Source organism: Protopterus annectens, chromosome 10.part0 (assembly GCF_019279795.1).
Source record: "Protopterus annectens isolate FY-2018-M chromosome 10.part0, PAN1.0, whole genome shotgun sequence".
Taxonomy (NCBI): Eukaryota; Metazoa; Chordata; order Ceratodontiformes; family Protopteridae; genus Protopterus; species Protopterus annectens.
The window spans coordinates 1,753,659,344-1,753,681,605 of NC_056744.1; the positions used below are offsets into that span (position 1 = coordinate 1,753,659,344).

At 40.0% G+C, this 22,262-nt stretch overlaps 1 protein-coding gene across 4 annotated transcripts in view; it reads left to right on the plus strand.

Annotated features, from left to right (window-relative positions):
* Positions 1 to 22,262, plus strand: part of TCTN3 (tectonic family member 3) — a 353,194-nt gene that overhangs the window by 50,404 nt on the left and 280,528 nt on the right. For all 4 annotated transcript variants that reach the window (XM_044086539.1, XM_044086538.1, XM_044086537.1 and 1 more), the window contains exon 3: positions 12,610 to 12,728. In XM_044086539.1, the coding sequence (XP_043942474.1) occupies positions 12,610 to 12,728 (119 nt within the window). The remainder of the gene's footprint in view (positions 1 to 12,609; positions 12,729 to 22,262) is intronic.

Sequence of the window (22,262 nt, forward strand, 5' to 3'; positions counted from 1 at the left end):
AGGGGCTAAAAACATAAGACCTCCCCGTAGAGCACCTACTCCAACTTGGGACCTCAACTTTGTTTTGGAAAAATTAACTTTACCTCCTTTTGAGCCAGCTAACACAGCACAATTAAAATATTTCTCTTGGAAAACTGCTCTGCTACTGGCAATAACATTAGCATGAAGAGTTTCAGAATTACAGGCACTAATGGCAGTGGAACCTTTCCTCATTTTCCACCAGGACAGGGTGTCTTTAAGAACTAATCCTACATTTATGCCAAAGGTGGTATCAAGTGTGGCTCTAAACCAAACTATTCACTTGCCAACTTTTTATCCAAAACCACAGAATAAAGGGGAGAAACTACTGCATTCTTTGGACATTCACAGGCAGTTACACTTCTACTTGGACAAAACCAAAGCTTTCAGAAAATCTGAGCAATTATTGGTAGCATATGCTGCAGGAGCACAGGGAAAAGCCATTTCAAAACAGACTATTTCAAAATGGATAGGACATTGTATACATTTCTGCTATACACACCACGGGAAACCTATACCTAACAGCATTAGATCTCACTCCACCAGGGCAACAGCCACTTCAACTGCCTACCTCAGAGGAGTACCTACCAAGGATATTTTGGAAGCAGCAACACGGAGTTCTGTGCATACCTTCACCAAGCATTACCATTTGCCTTTATACTCCAAATCCAGAGCTGGCTTCACCACTGCTGTGCTGCAGGGCCTTATAGCCACCCCTAATGCCTTATAGAAGCAGCCTCCCTACCTCAGCTTTGGGATTCCACCCAAGTGTAATGACTGCAGCAGTGTAACAAGATGAACATAGTACAGTTTTGTACCTACCATAAATGTAGATGTTCGAGTGTAAACACTGCTGCAGTCCAGGTTACCCTCCCTCCTTCCCCTCTTACTTGCTGGTACATACCTATGTCTTCTACCCTTTACTACCTATGGGGAGTATTTGCTGGTAACTGAAAGTTGTTGTTTGCTTTTCTTATGTATACTTTACTAGCAATTTGAATTGCCTACCTATTTGGGGGCACCTGACATCTGGGGCAAGAAAAACTGAAGAAAATGGCGTCGGCTGCATCTTATATACCCCTGTCGCACTGACGTCAGGAAGGAGGCGACAGCAACCGATGCCGGACCAAGACTTTGGAACTCAGACCGAATGTGGAACCGCCTGATGGCAGGATAACCCAAGTGTAATGACTGCAGCAGTGTTTACACTCGAACATCTACATTTATGGTAGGTACAAAACTGTACCTTTTCCAGCTTTGAGTTGGGATCATTGGGATTGTTGGGCTATTTTGAACAAATGCAGTGTTTTTCGTTTTATGCTGGTTCTGCATTTGGGGTGGCTTGTGACTGCATATGTGAATTAGGCCATTTACGACATATTCAATTGATTTCAGATTCTATGCTTATCACAGAGGTGACTTTTTTTTCATTTTATTTTAACTGGGCTGTGTAACGGCTCCTGGTTACAGCTCTACAGTTATTTATTCATATCATCGCACACTATTTCCTTTGGAAGGGTGCTGTTTTTCATTATAAAAGGATTTCTCCTGAATGGGTATATACAACTCGTCTGTTGGGGTCTGGACTGGCTTCATATGATTATATTTCCGTAGCTATTTACATCATTGTATAGTACTTGTTTTTGGAAAGGTGCCATTTCTCTTTACAAAAGGATTCCTGCTGAACGGGCGTGTATAATTCTCTTGTTGGGGCTTGGACTGGGCTGAAGTGATTGTACTTCTTTAGTTACACGTATTCTTTGGTCTGTGACTGTGCGGGAGGTATTACCTTCTGTCGATTCATTAACATCATCTTTTGGAAATCATAATTTTCAAAATTTTTTTCATCTGTTGGCTTTCTATTTTGGGAGATAACCATCATGGTTTGATTCTAATCATTTCATCGGAGTTATAGTTTGGGCCTGCATTTTTTTCCTTGCTGAATTGGGGGACATTTTTGGCCAAATATTATATTTAACAATAGATCTTCTATCAACATTTTTTCTTGGACATTTCAGATCACGGTTGAGTGCTTCTTATGGTAGGAGCCTTGTGGTGATTGAACATGGACATTTTGTGGAGTCTTTTCAATTAATAACATTTTTTGTAAACGTGGGTAAACTTTGTGGATTACCTTTAACAATTTTACTAATGACACATTTTGGGCCTGACTTTCCTCTTTGCTGAATTCGGGGACATAATTTTGGTTGTGTATCATATTTAGTAATAGATTTCCTTGTCAGTATTTCATCTGGGACATTTCACATTATGTCTTAATGTTTCCTATGGACGGAACCTTTTTGTGGAGACTGAGCAGAGACAATTTGTTTAACTTTCCAATTAATAACATTTTTTTCTGTCAATAAGGATTCTGTCTGGAATTGTTCTAATGCTGGGAATATATGGTGCAGGTTAGGGTCTATTTCCAGCTATATTATGTGCAGTTTTTGCTAGTTTATTATAACATTGTTATGTTTATTTTCTAAATATGCATATCTTTTTTATTGCTTTTGAGACTTTATAACTATGGTGGTCTAGGATATTGTTATATTCTGCTGTTTTAGGGTATATTTTCAAGTTTATTAATATATGAATACTAGTTTATTAATACCTTATGAACAGGTTTTAGACACCACTGGCTAAGGAACTATGTTTTCTTAATAGGTTGAGTAGTTGTGTCTACTGGGCCTATTTTTTCATTTTGCATAGGTGGTTATGGATTCAGCTTAAACTGTATTTTGGCAGGGCAAAGTTCTTTGGCAGTTTTTGAACTGCAGTAAAAAACATTTTGTAGGTTTAAAGGTACAGCTGGTTTTGTCCCTTACTATGGTACTACATTAACTGATAGGATGATGTCTTAATTTATTGGGCTTGGTGCCCCAGGATTATACCCAGTTTTGGTTGGTTATACCCTTCGCTGTTGGCGGTAGCAAAAAACTTTTCTAGGTCTATAATGACAGTTTGCTCTTTGATCACAAATTACATGGTTATATGACACCATATATACATTTTTTGAACTCTTGGTGTTTTGGTGTATGATTTACAACTTCATATTGTGGAATATGAATTGCTAGATTTTTAGGGGAACGGAGTATTGTGGGGATCGGTTTAAAATGAGCTTATGCTCACATTCTTGCACAAAGGCTATTATTGCTCAATGGTTTTTGGTTTGTTTGATTGAACTAGGGAACGTAGTTTTATGTTATAATATAACTGATGGTCATTTCCCACAAGGACTATTATTGTTTCCCTTTTGTCTGTTTTGGGTCTGGCTTTACATATTTATTGTTGATTGCTGAGATTAGTTATATCTGCCCATAGTAATTATTTTATTTGGGTGGAATTAATAATAATCTTTTCAGTTTGCTATTATGTGCTCTGTTACCATGTGATGATGTGTGCATTTTTTGATCTGGATATTTGGTATTTATGATTTTTGCTGCTTCTATTCAGCAAAGGTTTGTCTTTCTCTCTCTCTCTATAGACATATCTATATGTATATATATATATATATATATATATATATATATATGTATATATATATATATATATATATGTATATATATATGTATATATATATATATATATACACACACACACATAATATTTGTTTTTAAATAGTAATTTTTTGTGAATTGTTTGGTTCATTTAACCAACGTTTATTGGGGGTATCCTGGGACTCTTGTTCATACTAATTTTGACAACACAGTTTCATTATGGATTTGACCAACATAATTAGGGGTTTATCATCCAATAAGGATGATTTACAAGCATTTGGTTTGGGTGAGATTGCTCAAGGCTCTTCTGAACCCAACACACTTGATCCCTCAACCCAATGTAAGGTGGCCTTTCATAGATTAACCAAGGAGATGAAAGGGCTTAGAAGTAACATCTGGCATTTGAAATTCTTCAAAGCATATAGAATCAAAGGCATAGCTCCAAGAGGCCTAAGGGTTAGAATACAACCTTTAGTCCATCAGGCTGATGATATTTTATTGGAGGAATGAGGTAAAATCCAACAGAATACATCTATGGGTTTTGTGGAAGCACTAACAGGGTTCTATGAACAGACAGTTGAAAATGGGATTATGGCAGTAGAAGAACTTTGTCTGGAAATAAAGAATTTTGAATCCTTACCCAGTTATAGGGAAGGATTGGAGGTCTTACGTTCTGATTTATTATCTCTAGAACAACAGTTAAAGGACAAAAAAATATCAACGTGATATTGGGGATTATCAGGGAGGCCAACCCTTTATGCCATACAAGAGTCCCTTGCCAGGAAGAAATCCAAATAAAATAACATTTGTGAAATGCAAAAGACCTAAGTCTATCCTTAAGAAAACACAAAATAATGTCAGTTTTACTTCTGGGGATGATTCCTCTTCTGCTACTGACATAGATGGCCACCCCCTTCTACAGTCACCAACACCCAAAAGACGTAGTACTAGTCACCCTTTAGGGTTAGGTCCAGGAGAAGAGAGGGGAGGGGGGGACACAGGCAATGCAAACACTTTAGAGAGAATTCTCAAGATGATGACCAAATGCTGAATGAATATAATAATGTACACAATACATCTTCTGTGTAACTTTGTAGGCTCGGATATCAATACATAAATGTCTTAGTTATGTTCCTGTTTTTTTTTTTGTGACTGAAGATTCTTTTGTGTCTGATGCCATTTCCTTCTATAGGTTGATCAATCTTAGAATACATTTTGATTCTGATACCTGTGGTACATAGGTCAAATCATTTAAATTTCAACAGTCCAAATTTATGCCTCCGATGTCTAATCAGTTGTCCCTTTTCCAATCTGCTGTCCTCAAGGATTTACATTATAATTTTGATGGGCATGATATCTGCCACCACAATCTTTCTAGGGTTGAACAGTCAACTTTGGAAGATTTTAAAAATAATAAAGGTCTTGTCATATTGTCAAATGACAAAGGAGGAGCAGTAGTAGTTATGAATTGGAATAGTTACTATCAGGAAGCACAGAGACAGTTGGGGGATGTCAGGCACTATATCCCTATGCCCCTTGATCCTAGTAGTAAGTTCAAAGTTGAAATTGACCGATTTTTAGCTCAGGCTCAACAGAACGGTGTCATTACACAGACAGATGTATACCATCTGATGGTCAAGGATCCCAAATCACAATACATCTATTTTTTACCTAAAATACATAAAGATCCTCACTGTCCACCAGGAAGGCCAATTGTATCAGGGAGAGGGAGCTTAACTAAGACCCTGTCTGAATTTCTCACTCTCTGTCTTAAACCCCTCCTGGTTTACATTAGATTACATATCCAAGATACCACCCAGTTTCTGCGTATCGTCTCCAATACTCAGTTGGAACCAGGTTGGTTTCTCTGCACATTAGATGTGACTGCCATATACACCAATATTCCTCATTGGGTAGGTTTAATGGCCCTACAATATTGGTAAGATCTAAGTGCTTTGTATCCACCTGGTTTCAATACTTTGTTGGTCTGTATGACAGAACATGTCCTTACAAAAAATGTGTTCTTCTTTCATGGGCAGTGTTATTGGCAGTCACAGGGTACGGCAATGGGGGCATCTTTTGCCCCAATATATGCAGATTTATTCATGGCCTACCTGGAGACCGAACTGATCTATAATTCCAACCATACCATCTATATATGGATGAAATAGATATTTGGAGACGATACCTGGATGATTGTTGGTTGGTATGGAAGTCAGATGTAACCTACATTTTGGAATTTGTGGAATATCTTAACCAAAATAAATGGGGAATTGAATTTAAGGTAAATTTTGATCTCAAGCAAATCACTTTTCTGGATGTGACCATCACCAGAAATGATAACACCCTGAGTACACAAATTTGCAGGAAATATCCCCAGTACAGTCCCTTACTTCATACTAGTAGTTTACATCCGTCTCATGTGATACGTAATATACCTAATTCCCAATTTTTGAGGATTAAATGCATCTGTTCTGATAATGATACCTTCATTAAATATAAGTCTGATCTGGCCAACCATTTTCAAAATAGGGGCTATCAAGCAAGTAATATTGCGATGGCTGGCAATTGGGCCTCTACACAGGTTGGGGAGAATCTTTTGCAATATAAAAACAAGGACCAGACATCACAAGATCAAAATGTTTTAAGAATGGTCACTACATATGGACGAAATACGAAACCTTTTCTGGACATTATTCAGAAACATTGGAACATTTTACTATCTGACCCCAAATCACCATCCAAGATAGGCCAGAGATGTTTTTTCTCCTTTAGGCGGGGAAGGAATTTGGCCTCAATTTTGAACCACTATAAACACACTTCTAGGATTACAGTTGGACATACACAAAATACACTTATGGGTATTAAGCTGTGTGGCACTTACCCATGTGGTCATTGTACACACTGTGTCAGGGTCTTTAAAATTAAGGAATTTGCCAGTCCTAATACCAACAGGCTCTTTGACATACGTTTTTTTGCCAGCTGTGGTTCGGATTAGGTGGTCTATTTGGCCTCTTCTCATTGTTCAGCTTTTTATGTAGGCCAAACATTCAGACCATTACGGATCAGAATTTCTGAACACACCAGTGACATTAGGAACCATAAACTTTCTAGTGCACTGTACAAACATACACTTAAGTACCCATCTGCATCATTTCATTTTACAGTTATTGACAAAATGATAAGTGATAGATCCCACAAAAGTGGATGGCATACTATCCTTAATAACAAAGAAAGAAAATGGATAATCAAATTGGGGTCTTTTTAGCCCTGGTTTGAATGAACATCTTTAATTTCCTTGCAATAAGAATCCATTCCCTAGTAGTAAGTTACTGCATATTCTTTCAATAGGAATTAATTAATGATTAATTATTCAGTTGGCAAGTGTTATATAAATCTATGCTGTGATGTGTTTCCTGTTTTTGATTGTTTGATTCATGCACTGAAGAAGGCTTGTATAGCCGAAACCGGTTTGCTTATTTATATATGGCATTTTTGTGCTGACTTGGGGGTAATTTCTACTCCTTAGTTTAATTTAGTTTTATATCTACATTAAATTATATTTTTTGGGCAACGTCCATTGGTGCTGGCCCTTTATTTCTTTTACTGGTAGGTGCCCCTTGCACTTGCAGTGAGGGAAAGGTCAGCTTTTGTAGCCCATTTTGGATTATACAAGTTCACCAAGATTCCCTTTGGAATAATGAATGCCCCAGTGACCTTCCAGAGTTTGATAGATTACATCCTAACAGAAGCTGGGGACTGTACTTTCCAGGATGATCTTATATTCGACAGTTGGTCCTGGTAGGGTAGTGATCAAAATATTAGAGAGTGATAGGGCAGTCTAAAAAGGGCAAGTTAGCTATGTATTCTAACAGATGTCTGGTAAGAATGGCAGAAGTGTCTTGTCTGGGTCATGGAGTGGATGGTGTTAAGTTTTGTCCAAAGGTGGAAGCCAGATGGGCATGGCCTACCCCTGCTACTGAAAAGCGGGTACATATATTTCTGGGACTAGTAGGATACTATATAGGAAGTTTGTCCTCAACTTTAGTATGATAGCAACTCCATTTACAAACCATACTAGAAAAAACTGACAAGATAAGGTTGTCTGGACTCCAGATTATGAGCAGGCATTCCAGGCACTTAAAGAGGCCTTAATTGGACCCCATGTGCTAGCCAGTCCTGAGAACAGTCAAGAATTTATAGTGCAGGTAGATGCTTCAAACAGTAGGGTGGTGGCTGTACTTAGCCATGTTTCCTTAGAGAGAGAAGTGCACACTATAGTGCATTTCGGTCACAAACCTCTGCCCAGGGAGGATTCCTATTCAGCTGTACAATTGGGCAATGTTTATACACTACAAAAGCTTTAATTCTACCTGTATGGCAGACAATTCATTGTGATTACAGACTACAGCCTTTTAAGACAATTACACAGAGTGAGTGATCAAAATGGAAAGGTTTTTAGATGGAATTTAGCATTCCAGTACTACAGCATGACTATCTAATATGTGGTGGTACTGCTAATGCCAATGCAGATCACCAGGGTAGTGTATGAAAAGAGTGCACTCTCATCTCAAACATTGTTTTTTGAGGGAGTCTCAAGAAAACTTGCTTTTGGTCTAGAATGGGAGAGAAGATGTGATGTTTGAGAATGAATATGGCACTTTTTTCTGAGGTGGAATGTAACAGATTGTGAGCTACACTTTTATAAAACCTTAAGCAGGTAAACTAAAATATGTGATTCAATATGCAGTATGTACGTATGTATGTATGTTTCTCAGTAGCATGAAAATGTCAGAATTTGACTTCTGGTATGGCACGATCCTAAAAGGCGTGCCTTCATTATCCTTCCCACATTGATTTAACTTATAGTGTGAATAACTGACAATTATCTATAACAACTGCATGTTAGTGGAGTTGCCTGACTGTCTAACAAACAGGAAGAATGCAAAAAAAGAAAAAAAAGTTAATTGAAAAAAGTGCCAAAGGCACCTGATTAGAATATACACTTGAGAAATATTCAGGTTTCTGATTCACATTTTAACTACATAAAAGAAACAAAGAACTAAAAAGGGTTGGCATAACGGTTAAAGTCTTAACTTCACAGAAAGAGGGTTTGATTTTGACCTCTGCATTTTGACTAGGCTTGTAATAGTCTGCAGCCTGATAGACGAGTATTATTTTTTACAACAGTCATTCCCCTTCACAAGGGCAGACCATCAAGCAGCAGTCATTCATCTCCACAAGGGTGGACATCAACTGATTCAGGCAGGGAACTACAGAAAAGTCAGTCTTACAAACCTAATATGCAAAGTAATTATCATGGAAATGATAAACAAGGACATTGGCAACCTATGAACACTGGACACATCCTAATTTGGCTTTAAGGGAAGGTCATGTCTACTTAACCTGGTAGAGTTCTTTGAGAGGGTCACTAAGGCAATGGGTGAAGGTAAAACAGTGCATACTGCATATCTTGACCTAGCCAAGACATTTCAATGTGATAACCCACTCTGGCATTGTTGACAAGCTTTCTGAGCTAGGCATAAATCCCTGCATAACCTGTTGGATTGCTAGCTGGCTCACAGACAGGACCCGAGAAGTCAGGATCAGTGAGACCACCTCCATCAAGATACCAGTCACCAGTGGAGTACCCCAGGTTTCCGTGCTGGGCGCGCTTCTATATGGCATCTACTTCTCAGAAACCAAGGCTAACGTTCAAGGTCTGGCTCACCAAGTTCACAGATTTCTGTAAATTGGGAGCTGTAATAGATTCCCCAAGACACCAATGTCTTTCAAGAGAGGTTTTCAAAAAAAATGACTGGTGCCAAAGCCATGGCCTAAAACTCTGTGATAAAAAATTAGTTATAATGTCATTTGGGAAACTTGTCAATCCAAGTTAATTATACCATCGATAAAACACCCATAGCAGTCTACCTAATAGTAAGGGATCTGGGAACATGTATAGAAAGCAATCTGGACTTTGACCAACAGGAAGAACATCATTCTATGTCGCCCAACTTGCAGGTAAGGTTATGGCATCCAGGTCCAAGGAAGTTATAGTACCACTCTACTCGGGCCTTATCAGACACATCATTGAATGCAATGACCCCTTTGACATATATCTAACATGACACTTGCAATGGTTGGAAACCCACAGAGGTTTCTCACCCAGGAGAATTCAGGACATGAATACCTTGTCCTACACATCACCTAAAGGCTCTGTCTCTGTATTCAGTCTCCTACAGGCTGCTGAGAGGGGATCTTTGCTTGGCTTAAGGGGTTCCTCAGACCCAGCCCTGATTTGATCTGTTGCACATGCACAAAACAAACAGCACTGGAAAGACCTAGGGATATGAACTTTGCTTGTGACATAAACAGAATGTGCTGGAGAGACAGATATGTGTCCCAAAGGATCCCTGTGCCATGGAATAGGCTCCCACCCATGTAAAAGAGGTCATCCCTGACCCTGTTCAAGCAAAACCTTGATAATTGCATAGAAAATCGTAAATTTACCCTGGTCTAGCCCCCATGTCCCTTTTGGTCAGAGGCTGTCAATAAGAGAATTATTATCCTAACATTCCCCCACAAACCCCTTAGTTACCTTCCTACTAACACGCACTCCATTATAGATGCCCATGATGCTCGGTATCCAAATGGGTTAGGGGTGTGTGGCTAGGCTTGTAGGGCTCCTAGTAGTTATTAACCTAGTAAAACTTATGAACCTATGAACAATGATATCTTTCCTCAATTATTTACTTTATCAATCTTGGTAGGTAGTGCTTGGCATCTTTAAACCAAGCCTAAAGAGCTACATTTATATAGTTACCTCAGTTAATGTAGCTACCAAGCTAATGGTTATGTATGGCAAAAGTGAAAAACACAATAATATACTGTCAGAGATTCAGTACTGAATAAGTAAAAAAAAAAAAGTAAAATATGGCCAGTTAGTGCTTTTGTTTTTATAATAATCAGAACTTCTTCAGACTGGATTGCACAAGAATACATAAGACTGTAAAAAGATAAGCAACACCACACGATCCAAAGGAGTCAGTAATAGGATGGAACTAAATCTTGTAGTAAAAAATGAGTAAATTTCATTGTGCAGCTTTGGTTGAACCAGGTAAATAAACTGTAAGGAATACAAATAAATGGGTAAACCAACTGCTGTTTATGAGTAAGAATGTGTAGAGAATAAAATCAAAAATAGTCGTAAAAGTAACTTAAAATGAGTTTAAGTTTAACAGAAAAATCAAAACATTAAACTAAAATTATTCTGTCTCTCCTATGCTAGGATTTCCAAACCGTACATAGTCTAAGTGGAGACAGAATAGCTGAATTTTTTTTTTTTTTTTTTTTTGTATACTTGGCCTGCCTGTATATCCTGTTAGTATAAACCAAAATGATTAATATTGTCATCGAATGGGTAGAAGCATGCAGTTGCCATGCTGGAATGCTTAGGTGTTGCATTACTCAGCAGGTGAGAGCAAAGAATCTGGCTGCTTTTTTCGAGGAGCATAGAATGCACATTCTTGGGGTCTCACTGATATCCAAGGGAAATCGTTCAATTGCATGCCGGCCTGCGGTACTCCTATCACCGAGTCCAATGTCCATTGCTGGGTCTACCAGCCTCTCCAAAACACCCCTGGAGTTTCTGTTATTTGGGCTGAGTCTGGCACGGAACCTTAGTGTGTCTTTGTGGGTTCTTGACTGCCTTCCATCTACTATTTAGTTTCTTTTTTTTCTTTATGATCTACTCCATTTCTTCCTCCCTTTATAGAATCATGGTTGCATTCAAAGCATGGACATTCTTTGAGGAAATGTGGCATATCACTCCCAGCTCCTCAGCAGCCAAGCTATGTCCACTACTCTGCTCCTTCTTTGGACCATTCCTCCTAACCAAAAAATCATCCCCTGTATTAACCATGGGTCATTTACAGATTTGCCCAAGTAACTGCCCTCTCAGGGTGAAACACCCATCCCTCACTAACACACTATCATGCTAATCAAGCATGGATTGCCTAGCCCATAGTCAGAGCTTTACCTCTCTACAGCACCAGAGTGGCTGGAGGCATGCCATGCCTTGTGCTCTCTTGACTTTTCACCAAGCTGTACAGCTAAAAAACTGGCTTTATATTGCCCCATCTTGTATCATATGCTCTTGGAGAGTAATTGAGAAGTTAGCTATCTACGTTCCTGACTCTGCAGACCATCGCAAGCATGTAGTAGCTTGTGATGGTCTGCATTCACTTGGTACCTCACTGCATGTAAGTATGATTTGGTCCTGGGTAGTGACTCTTAAGGGTTAAAGAAGTATCTAGTATCTTATGTAAAGTGTGGGACAGATATAACTGACTAAAAGAACAGTCGATGTCTATGTGTTGCAATGCCATGATGTGTTATCACACTTACATGGTGTGTACACAGGCTGCTGACACTGTACTGGTATATGCCCTACACCACAGTATCAGGTCGATGCCCATCTGGCCTCTGAGAGGGCGCTAACACACTGTTAAAACATCAGACATGTATACTTCTGGTGCTCTATCCCTTGGTGTACCTTAGGAAGCAAGGAAGGACGTAGCAGCACTTTCCTTCCATCTAGTCCCTCTCACCCCCCCCCCCAGTTTGGAACATGATTTTGCAATGGAAGTGGTGGGGGGGTGCTTATTATCACATAATTGACATTTTGGGACTCTAGGTTTATCTTAGGAGGTTTAATATGTCATGAATACGTTTGACTGACTGAAGTCACTTCTATGATAATCTTCTTTGACAAAATTGAAGAAAAAAAGATTCTTAATCATGCATCTTTAAAACATTTTCCCCACTTAGAATGTTTGTTTTGTTTACATTTATGCAGCAGACTTTTTTTTTGCTTCTATCTTTCTTCCATGTCACATAAATTGAAGTTTAAGTTTAGCGCCTTTTCCCCAAGTAGCTCCCTTTTTTGTCCTAATTGTTGATGTCCCCTGTAACTCGCCCTTAATTTTCCTGCATTCTAGTCTGTCATAAGCTGTAATGTTTTGACTGCTTGTTCTGGATGTTTTGTTTAGGTCAGGATTGCAAACTTGGTCTTTTTCTGTTTTGCATTCAGGGTGGTGAGCCAGGTTTGTGTGGATGACTTCCTTATTTTTAGAACTAATGCTCCTTATCCGACAACAGTGGTCAAAGAGCCTGGACAAAACAGACAGTACTGTATCGAGGTTGACAATCGTAAGTGACCAATAACATTTTTGTCTGTATGAATTTAAAGGCATTTTATAGTGGTTTAATATGGGACTTTTATTGCAATATTGTAATAATCTGTGCTATAAGATAAGTAAGACTACATACAAAAATGTTTTGTGTGAACTTTGATTCTGCATATAATGTTAATGCCATCCAAATTCAACAAAGTAAATGGTCCCTTCTGTTTGCTGTCCAAAATTAAGACAGACCCTCCTGTGAAGGGAATATCTCCTTACTCCAAGTGTGTTGTGATCCTGTGATTAATTAAAATAGTAGTGGGGGTTCCAGGAAGTAGAGTTTCCTGTATGGGAATATGAAGAGCTTCTACCCACAAACAGAGAATTGAAACTTAGATCAAATAGATTGTCAGCCACATTGTTTAAATCCAGTCAGTGTGTCTGACTTTAGCTTGGCACATAAACCACCTTACAGTACCCTGTGTTCCCATATATGTCAAGCAGAGCACCTCACTGGTCCTCTTCAACAGAAATCTTGATGGGTGGATGGAAAGTAGAAAATTCACCCCGGGGATCACTCCAGTGGCTCTACTCGACAGAGGCACTAGGAACTAAGGACTGGTGGCACGATGCCAGGGTAATCCTATGGGCTAGGCTTGTAAAGGCTCCAGGGCCATTAGCCTATGAACCTATGTGGCACTGGTTGTTAATAAGCAACTGAGTTTAAAAACTGGAGGTAGCTATGTTAGAAAGAACATTTCTTTAGGGCACAGTGGTAGTAATTTAGCTACCTTTAGTCCTCAAAATCATAATCATCAACCCCCCTTTTTCCCATTTTTCTACATGAACTCAGGGTGTCGTGTTAACCATTGCCATCTCTCTCGAGTCAGTGCTACATTCATGCCCGACTGTCAAGATCTTCTTTCACACATCCTCGTCTTTCCTCTTTTGTCAAGATCTTCTTTCACACATCCTCGTCTTTCCTCTTTTGTCAAGATCTTCTTTCACACATCCTCGTCTTTCCTCTTACCTTCTTCCTGTCTGTCACAAATCATCATCATATTGTCTTCTGCTTTTCTGTACATGTGCCCAAACCTAGGTTATCTGTTTTCTTTGATCTTTCCTGAACTTGGAGATACTTTGGTTTCTGTTCTTATGTCATCATTTCATTATCTGTCTCACACTGTGCATCCTACCACCCTTCTCAGGCACTTCATTTCCATCACGTTTAGTACTGTTCAACCCAGTGTTTTACACACCTTACTTTTCAGCTTCTTTGACATTCTTCTGTCATACACTACCCCTGACACTCTCTATGCCAGTTCACTGCAGCCCCTCTGATTCTAGCTTTGACTTCTTCATTCAGACTTCCTTCTTGTTAATGACCCCTCCCAAATACTTGAAACTATTAACCTGTTCCACTGTCTTCCCTTCTACCTTAATCCTCAGCTTCTTCTGGTTTCCCCAAATTGTTGCCATTACTACTGTCTTATCTGTACTTAGTTTCATCCCATGTGCCTTCAGTTTTGCATTCCATTCCCCTAGCCTTTGCTGAGGTTCTTGCTTATAGTCTGCCTGTAATGCCACATCGTCAACATACAGCAACTTTGTTGATCTGTCCCCTCCGACCCGTTTGCTAATGTAGTCTGTTACCAGTATGAACAGCAATGGGCTCAGAGCTGAACTGTAGTGCACACCCACTGCCACTGCACTGGGAACCCCTTTGTGAAACCAAATGCTGTTCGTACTTGAGTGACTGGGTCCACGTACATAGCTTGTACTAATTCTACCAATGTTTCTGGGACTTCAAACCACCACAGTACTGCCCAAATCCGCTTTCTTGGGACATTGTCATATGCTTTCTCCAAATCTAGGAAGGCCCAGTTGGAGTCTTTCCTCATCTCTAGCTTCTTCTCAACTATTTGTCTCACAGTAAATATCAGGTCAGTTGTGCTGCATCCTGATCTGAGTTTGAACTGTTCATCTTCCTTTGTACTACTCTGTGTATCCATTTATCAATTACCTTCTGTAGAAATTTCATGCATTGTGACAAGTGTTTGATACCTCTGTACTGCCCACAGTTGTGGATGTCCCCTTTGTTCTTGTATACTGGCATGAGTATGCTTTTTTTTTCCAGTCATCTGAGATACACTTTTCTCTCCACACTGCTATGAGTACCCACACGAGTCATTTCTCCCCTATCTCACCCAGCATCTTTATCATATCTGCTGTGACCTTATCTGAGCCTGCTGCTTTCCCTGACTTCATTTTCCTAGGTGCTAGTCTTCTAGGTTGGGCTTCTCTTCTTCTCTCATCATAGACTGTGTCTGGGGCAGTACAGCTTCTGTGGGGTTTTCTTCATTCAGAAGCTGCTGGAAGTACGCCTTCCATCTGCCTTTGATGTCCTATGGAGTGGTGAGCAGGTTGGTGCTGGCATCCCTTATGAAGAATGTCTGACTATCTTCTTTATCTTTCTCTCTTTGTTTTGCAACCTGATATAGTTTCTTTGTGCCACCTACTGAGTCACTTTTCAGAAGCTGGTAGAGTGCTTCTGATGCCCTGTTCTTTGCTGTTGCAACTCCTTTCTAAGCTTCTTTGTTATCCAACCAGTATTAATTCCTATCCTGGTCCATCTTTTATGTCTCCCACTTTTTCCTACACTCTTTCTTTCTTTTGATGGAGCAGTTACAAGTTCTTTCATCTTAAACTTAAAACCATTTACTGTAACCTGTTCACAACAAAGCATAGATTTACACATAGAAGAGCTCCCACACTTAGACATTTTAAAATTTGTGAAAACATTTTTCTTTCTGTTAGTACCAAAATGCTCAACCAAGTATTTAAAATTCTGTCCTTTCTTAAAAATAACTGCTGCACAAGGGAGATGTTTATGCTGCTTTATGTGAATGCTGTCTGGCCTATTACACAGAGAAGACTGAGTGTCGTTTTAAAGACTGTATTTGGGAACACAATAATGACATCAAAAATAAGAAAGTAAGTAATGCTTTAGCTAAACGCATCAGTGTTTTTCCTGATCACGTGTTAAATTTGTAGTTATAGAGAGGGTGTCAACTAATTTGCACTGTGGCCCTTGGCAGCTACTTTTGGAGAAACATGAGTTGTATTGTCAACAGCAATTAAATGCTTGTAGCTGGCCAGGACTTAATGACTTTATTTTTTTTCATGTTTATTAAAACTGAAGGCTTTGGAGAGGTATGTTTCATTTTGAGATTTTTACCTTTATTTTTTTACTCTTTTAAAAAGGTAGTTTTATCACTTTAAATTTTTGCTTTGCTTGGAGCTTGCCAATATGATCATGTAACCTAATACCTTCTGTTATTTAAATGCAGTTCAAACATTGTGTTTTATCTGATGAAGTTTATACTTAATGTTGTTCATCCGTCATTGTCAACAATGACCAAAGACATCACGTCAAGGAGGTTGACTGAGTACGGAGTGTCCGTCTGTGGCTGATCAGTCCAATGCGGGCTTGGAAAGCTCTGCCGCACGTTTGGCACAAGTGATCATTTGAGTTGGTTGGCAATGAGTTGGATGTGGATTTATGCAGCTCACACTTCCTCTGCGGTCCTGCTCTGCTCGTAGGAGGTATCACCTTTGCTGATGCAACTTCGCTAGGCAGGGTGGTCTTGCACAAGGGTTTCCCAGGAGTCCGGGTCAATGCCAAAGGTCTTCAGAGAGACTTTCAGTGTGTCCTTGAAGTGCTTTTTCTGCCCACCTTGTGTGCATTGCCTCCTGCAAGTTCACCATAAAACAGTCTCTTGGGGAGGTGTGTGTCTGGCATATGTACAAGGTGGCCTGCCCATCTGACTTAGGCTTTCCTCAGCAGGGTGTAGATACTTGGCAGTCCAGCTTGAGAGAGGACGACTGTGTCTGGAACTTTTTCCTGCCAGGTAATTTTCAGCAGCCTTCTTAAGCAGTTCATATGGAAGTGATTCAGCTTTTTGGCATGAGGCTTATACACAGTCCATATTTCACAGGCATACAGTAGTGTGGGCAGTACGACTGCTTTGTACACCTTCAGCTTTGTGGACAGTTTGATGCCTCTCCTCTCCCACACTGACTTCTGCAACCATCCAAATGTGGAGCTTGCCTTGGCGATGTGTGTGTCTACCTCATCATCAGTGTTCAGAAATCTGGGGAGTGTGCTGCTGAGGTATGTAAATTTGTCAACAGCCTTCAAGATCTCACCTTCAGCGGTGATAGTTGGTTCTGCATACGTCTTCTGCGATGCAGGCTGATGCAAAACCTCAGTCTTCTTGGTATTAATTAAATTATTATTATTATTTAATTAATAAAAGCTCTAATCTATTCTTTTTTGCATCGTTTGGTCTATATTGCTTGTTTATTGGTCTTGCTCTCTGTCCAAATTTCTGTGGCCTGCAGTTTATCTTGGTTGGTTTACAATTTTGTCTGTTTTTTTTTTTTTTTAAAGTTAGACATTTGTTAACAGTGACCAAATCACCTAGAGCCATATTTTACATTATCGCTTGGCTAGCCCTGCCACAGTGTTACCTAACCCCCAAAACACATGCATTTTTCTAAGCTCCTGTATCTGAGGTGTGAACAGTCCTTTAAAATGTGGTATGGATGTTCAGTACACTTGCATTCTAAGAATAAATGATTAAGATTAACATGAGATTTTATGAAGTATATTAACTATTACAACACTTGTGATTCAGAGTCCAATACTCGGTCATACTTACATCTGCAGAATGGCATGTCACCAGCTTGGTGGTAGATATGTCTTTTGAGAAGTCTTGATTAATCTTTGGGCTGGTACTTGGGCTGAATTAGAAAAACAACTTTTTTTTTCAGAACGTATATGCTGATTTAGTAAATCCATATTCCCAAAACACTGGAACACAAAAGTAATGTGATGCATTTTATTGTACTTTTGCTGACTCAAGTAAATTTCATGCCAAGACAGACTAGAAAAACTATTAAATTATTGTTTTTTTTATTCTGGCCGAAATTTATCTTCCATCACTTCTCTCTTTATTGTTATTTACTTTGCCATAAAGTGTCATTTTTTTGAACAGTCAGAGTATTAATATTTGTTCAAGTCCTTTGTTTTCATTCTGTGTTGTCAGTGTATCTGCATGGTGCAGCGGTAGTGTTGTTGCCTCACAGCAAGAGGTTCTCCCATTCGATTCTCGGCTGGAGCGCCTTCTGTGTGGAGTTTGGATGTCCTCCCTGCGGTCGAGTGGCGTTCGAAAGACGTGTAGAATGGGCGTGCCTTCGTTGAAGGTTGGGCATCGAGCTGGCACCTCAGCACCCGTAAAAAAAAAATCTACTGCCAATCATTAACGGACCGGAGTTCAGCTGTGGCGACCCCTAACCGGGAAAAGCCGAAAGAAGAAGAAGATTGTCAGTGTATCTGCTGGTGGATTCATTGTTCTTTTCCTCCCACAATTGCTACACCAACCCCCTTTTTTACTTGCCCAACTAAATACTGTATTTGTTTGTAATACTTTACTTCCCATTATTTATTTATATATTTTTGCCATTGTCATACGTATGTACATAGGTTATTACTACACTAATGACTACTAGGGTGGTTACAAGCCTAGCTTGTACTTCAAACCATTTGGGTCCCAAGTCTTATATTGGGAGGGGCATGTTAGAAGGCAGGTAGCTAAGGATTTGTAGAGGGTATGTTAGTTAGGATAATACGTTTCTTATTAACGACTTCTGCCCATAAGGGACATGAGGGCCAGACTGGGGTAAATTAATGATTTCCCATCCAGTTGTCAAGGTTTTGTTTGAATAAGGTCAGGGATGACCTCTGTTTTACATTGATGGAGAGCCTATTATATAGTGCATGGATCCTTTGAAACACATATCTGTCTCTCCAGCAGGTTCTGTTTATGTCACAAGCAAAGTTCATATCCCTGGGTTTAGTGTTTCTGGTGCTGTTTGTTTTGAGCATGTACAACAGATCCATCAGGGCTGGGGCTGAGGAAGCCCTGTAAGCCAGGCAAAGAGCCCCTCTCAGCAGTCTACAGGAGACTAAATGCAGAGACAGAGACTTTAGGCGATTAGTATAAGACAAGGTATTCATGTCCTGAATTCTTCTGGTGAAGAAACTTTGTGGGCATTCCAACTGTCTGGTTAGATGAATGCCAAAGTGGGCATTGTATTAAATGATGGGTCTGACAAGGGCCAGTTAGGGTTGTACTATAACTTCCCTGGAACTGAATGCCATGCACCATACAGTTAGGTAAGACATAGAATGATTTTCTTATTATCTTAGCTACATGTTGGTCAAAGGTCAAATTGCTATCTAAATGTTTCCAGATCCCTTGGGTTGACTCAGGGGCATTTTATTGATGGAGTAATTAACTTGTGCTGACAGTTTCCCAAACAACAATATAATGCATTTTTAGCATTAGTAGGCTATGGCTTTGGTACCAGTCATTTGCCTGTGTTAAACCCATCTGCAAGATATTTGTGTTTTGGAAGGGAATCTATAATAACTCAAAATTTACAGTAATCTGTGAACTTGGTGAGCCAGAGGCCTTTAAAGTTAGCCTTGCCTTCTGATAAGTAGATGCTAAACAAGAACACCCCCCCCCCCCCACAGAGCCCTGAGGTACTGCACTGGTGACTAGCCTGTTGGTGGAGGTGGTCTTACCAATTCTGACTTCTTGGGACCTGTCTGTGAGCCAGCCAGCAATCCAGGGAGTTAGGTAGGGATTTTTGCTTAGATAAGAGAGCTCATCAACAATGCCTGAATGGGGTATTGTGCTGAATGCCTTGGCCAGGTCAAGATATGCAATATGTACTGTTTTATCCTTGTTCATGGCCTTGGTGACCTTCTCAAAAAAAGTCTACCAAATTAAGTAGCCAATACCTTCCCTTAACAAATCCAAATTGGGATGGGTCCAATGTCTGTAGGTTGCCAATATCCTTGTTAATCATTTAAGTGATAATTTGTTCTATGGCTTTGCATATTGAGTTTATTAGACTGATGGGTCTCTAGTTCCCTGGGTCAGTTAATTGTCCGCCCTTTTGAGGGGCATCACTGTTGGGGTCCTCTATTCGCTCAGAACACAGCCTGTTTCTTTTTTTCTTTTCTTTTTTAAACAAAAAACATCTTTATTGAATTATCACTTTTGACATAGGCAATCACACATTTATATAGAGTAGACTCCCTCTTATATGGCTTCTCTTTAACTGGACTCCTGTTTAACCGGCCATCAAATTTTTGCTGTAGCCCTTACCAAACACTACAGAGAAGAACAACACTTCCACTTCCTCTTGGCTAAATAACGACAAACATTTGAATTTTAGAATTCATATTCATTAGAAAAATGCATACTAACACAAATCCTGTTGTTCTACCTGATTTATAAACTATAAATGCAATTTTGTATGCATTTTCTGATTAACCAGCCATTCGTTTATCCAGCCTAAGGTCCGGTCCCAGCAAGACCGGATAAGAGGGAGTCTACTATAAATAAAAACGACCCATATTGACATATTTTCAGTTGCAAACATTATACATCACATATAATGTTCTATACAGACATTGTGAATTGAATATTACATAACTCATTCAAATCCTGCCTTCCCTTAAACTTTATTCCTCCTCCAAAACATTATTCTGCATGTATTGTTCCCATAATTCTCATTTTTCTATGTAATTTGTTCCTACCCTTTTCTAAAGATCCCATTTTCAGTTCTTTTTTCTGTGTCTCTATATTAGCTATTTTGGTGTATGCCTTAATTTCCATTTTCTTGTAATTTCTTTTTTTTTTTTTTGGCAGACACCAGAATTAAACTCAGCAGAGTCTGACTATGTGTAGACAATTCTGATTCTGTATCATAGCTCAGAAACATTTTATTAGTTGCACCAATTTGCTCACCCAGTATTTTTCACAGGGTAATCTACAGGGAATTTTCTGCAACTCACTACTCTCCCAAAAAATATGTTTCCATTTACCTCTTTCTTCCCCCATCACACGCCAGTGTTTGCAATCTGCCTGAGGAAAAATTCTTTGTAGTCTGCTTTGGGAATAAAAATACTTGTGCAAACACTTTCAAGCAAGTTTGAGCTGAATTAATCTGCCAGTAGATTTGCTATGTCACCTTGAAATATTTATCTGCCAGTAGATTTGCTATGTCACCTTGAAAAGTGAAGGTAGTACCATTCACCATCAGTTCAGCACACTGGTGTGTGTTAACTTTAAGGTTCCGGACATAGCTGAAGAAGGCCTTGTGATCGTCTTTAGCTTCAAGCGCTGTTCTGACCTCATAGTTTGCCTTGTTGGACTTAATTAGACCTTTTAGTTTCTTGTCTAGTTATATAGCAGAGCACTTGTCTTAAAGGGAGTTGCTCTTCCTGGTTTTGGTCATGATTTTTTTTTCTTTTTATTTTATTATATACCTTGTTGAATTGAGGATTCCACCAATGGGGTTTATTTTTAGTCTTTGTTTTGGGTCTACTTCTGGTATGTACAGCATCCTTTTGCAGCCATTCATGTTTGTATAGGTACTTGGAATAATTCTGCATAGGTAGCTGTGGTCTCAGGGTTAGGGGAGCTTTGAATTTTTCCAGACCTTCACATCTGAAGTAGGGACTTCATTTGTCAGCAACCTTTGGGTCTTGGATCCGACTTCGGATCCGAGCCGGCAACTTATTTTACAGCTTATGGATCCGAGCTCCTAGCTCCTCCCCTTACCCATAATCCCCTGCCAACCCTGATTGACCTCAGATCTAGTTTGCCGCTCTTAGAAGAGACAGCTGGATTTCAGACCTCCTGGCGATTTTCAGATAAGTTTTGAGAGAAAACTTGTTAAGACAGAAAATCTTTGACTTCTTAAATAGTGTGTGTGTTTAGGATTCCCTTTTGTTAATGTTATTCATTTTTAGTGTATTTCCTCGCCTCGCTGGTTCGTAAAGTGTGTGTGTGTTGCTTGTGTTTTTGGGGCCTGGTGTGTTTGTGTAGTTATTTTTTTCTTTGAAAAATGTCGGAGGCCCCAAAGCCCATTTTTTCTAAGTGCACCAAGTGTGGCCATAAGCTTTCACTGGCGGATGGCCACACTCGGTGTGTTCGGTGCCTTGGGGTTGAACACCTGTCCTCAGGGTGTTCTATCTGCGCAGCGTTCAACCCCAGGGCACTGAAAGAGCGGAGGTCGAAGTTGGTTCTGGCGGGACTTTTGCCCCCGGATCCAGCTTTGGCCTCTGGTACTCCCGTGGCTCCTCCTCAGCCCTTGGTGGTAGCCACTCCTGCCCCCCTTCCCCTGGCTGGGACTCAAACTCCCACTAAGATGCCAGAGGAAAGGGAGGCCAGGAGGGAGAAAAGGAGGGAGAAGCACCACAAGCGGTGGGCCGAGGCCTCCGCTTCAGCCCCCCAGCTAAGCGGGCTTCTCTCTCCACGGCTTCCAGGCCCTCTCCTCCTCGGATCCGATCCCCTTGCTTTTCCCTGGGACCCGAGGAGAAGGAGACCCGATCTCCGTCGAGGTCATCGAGGCGGCATTCCCGGCCCGCCTCGGTGGCCTCGTCGAGATCTACTTATAGTCTTTCTGATGCAGACTT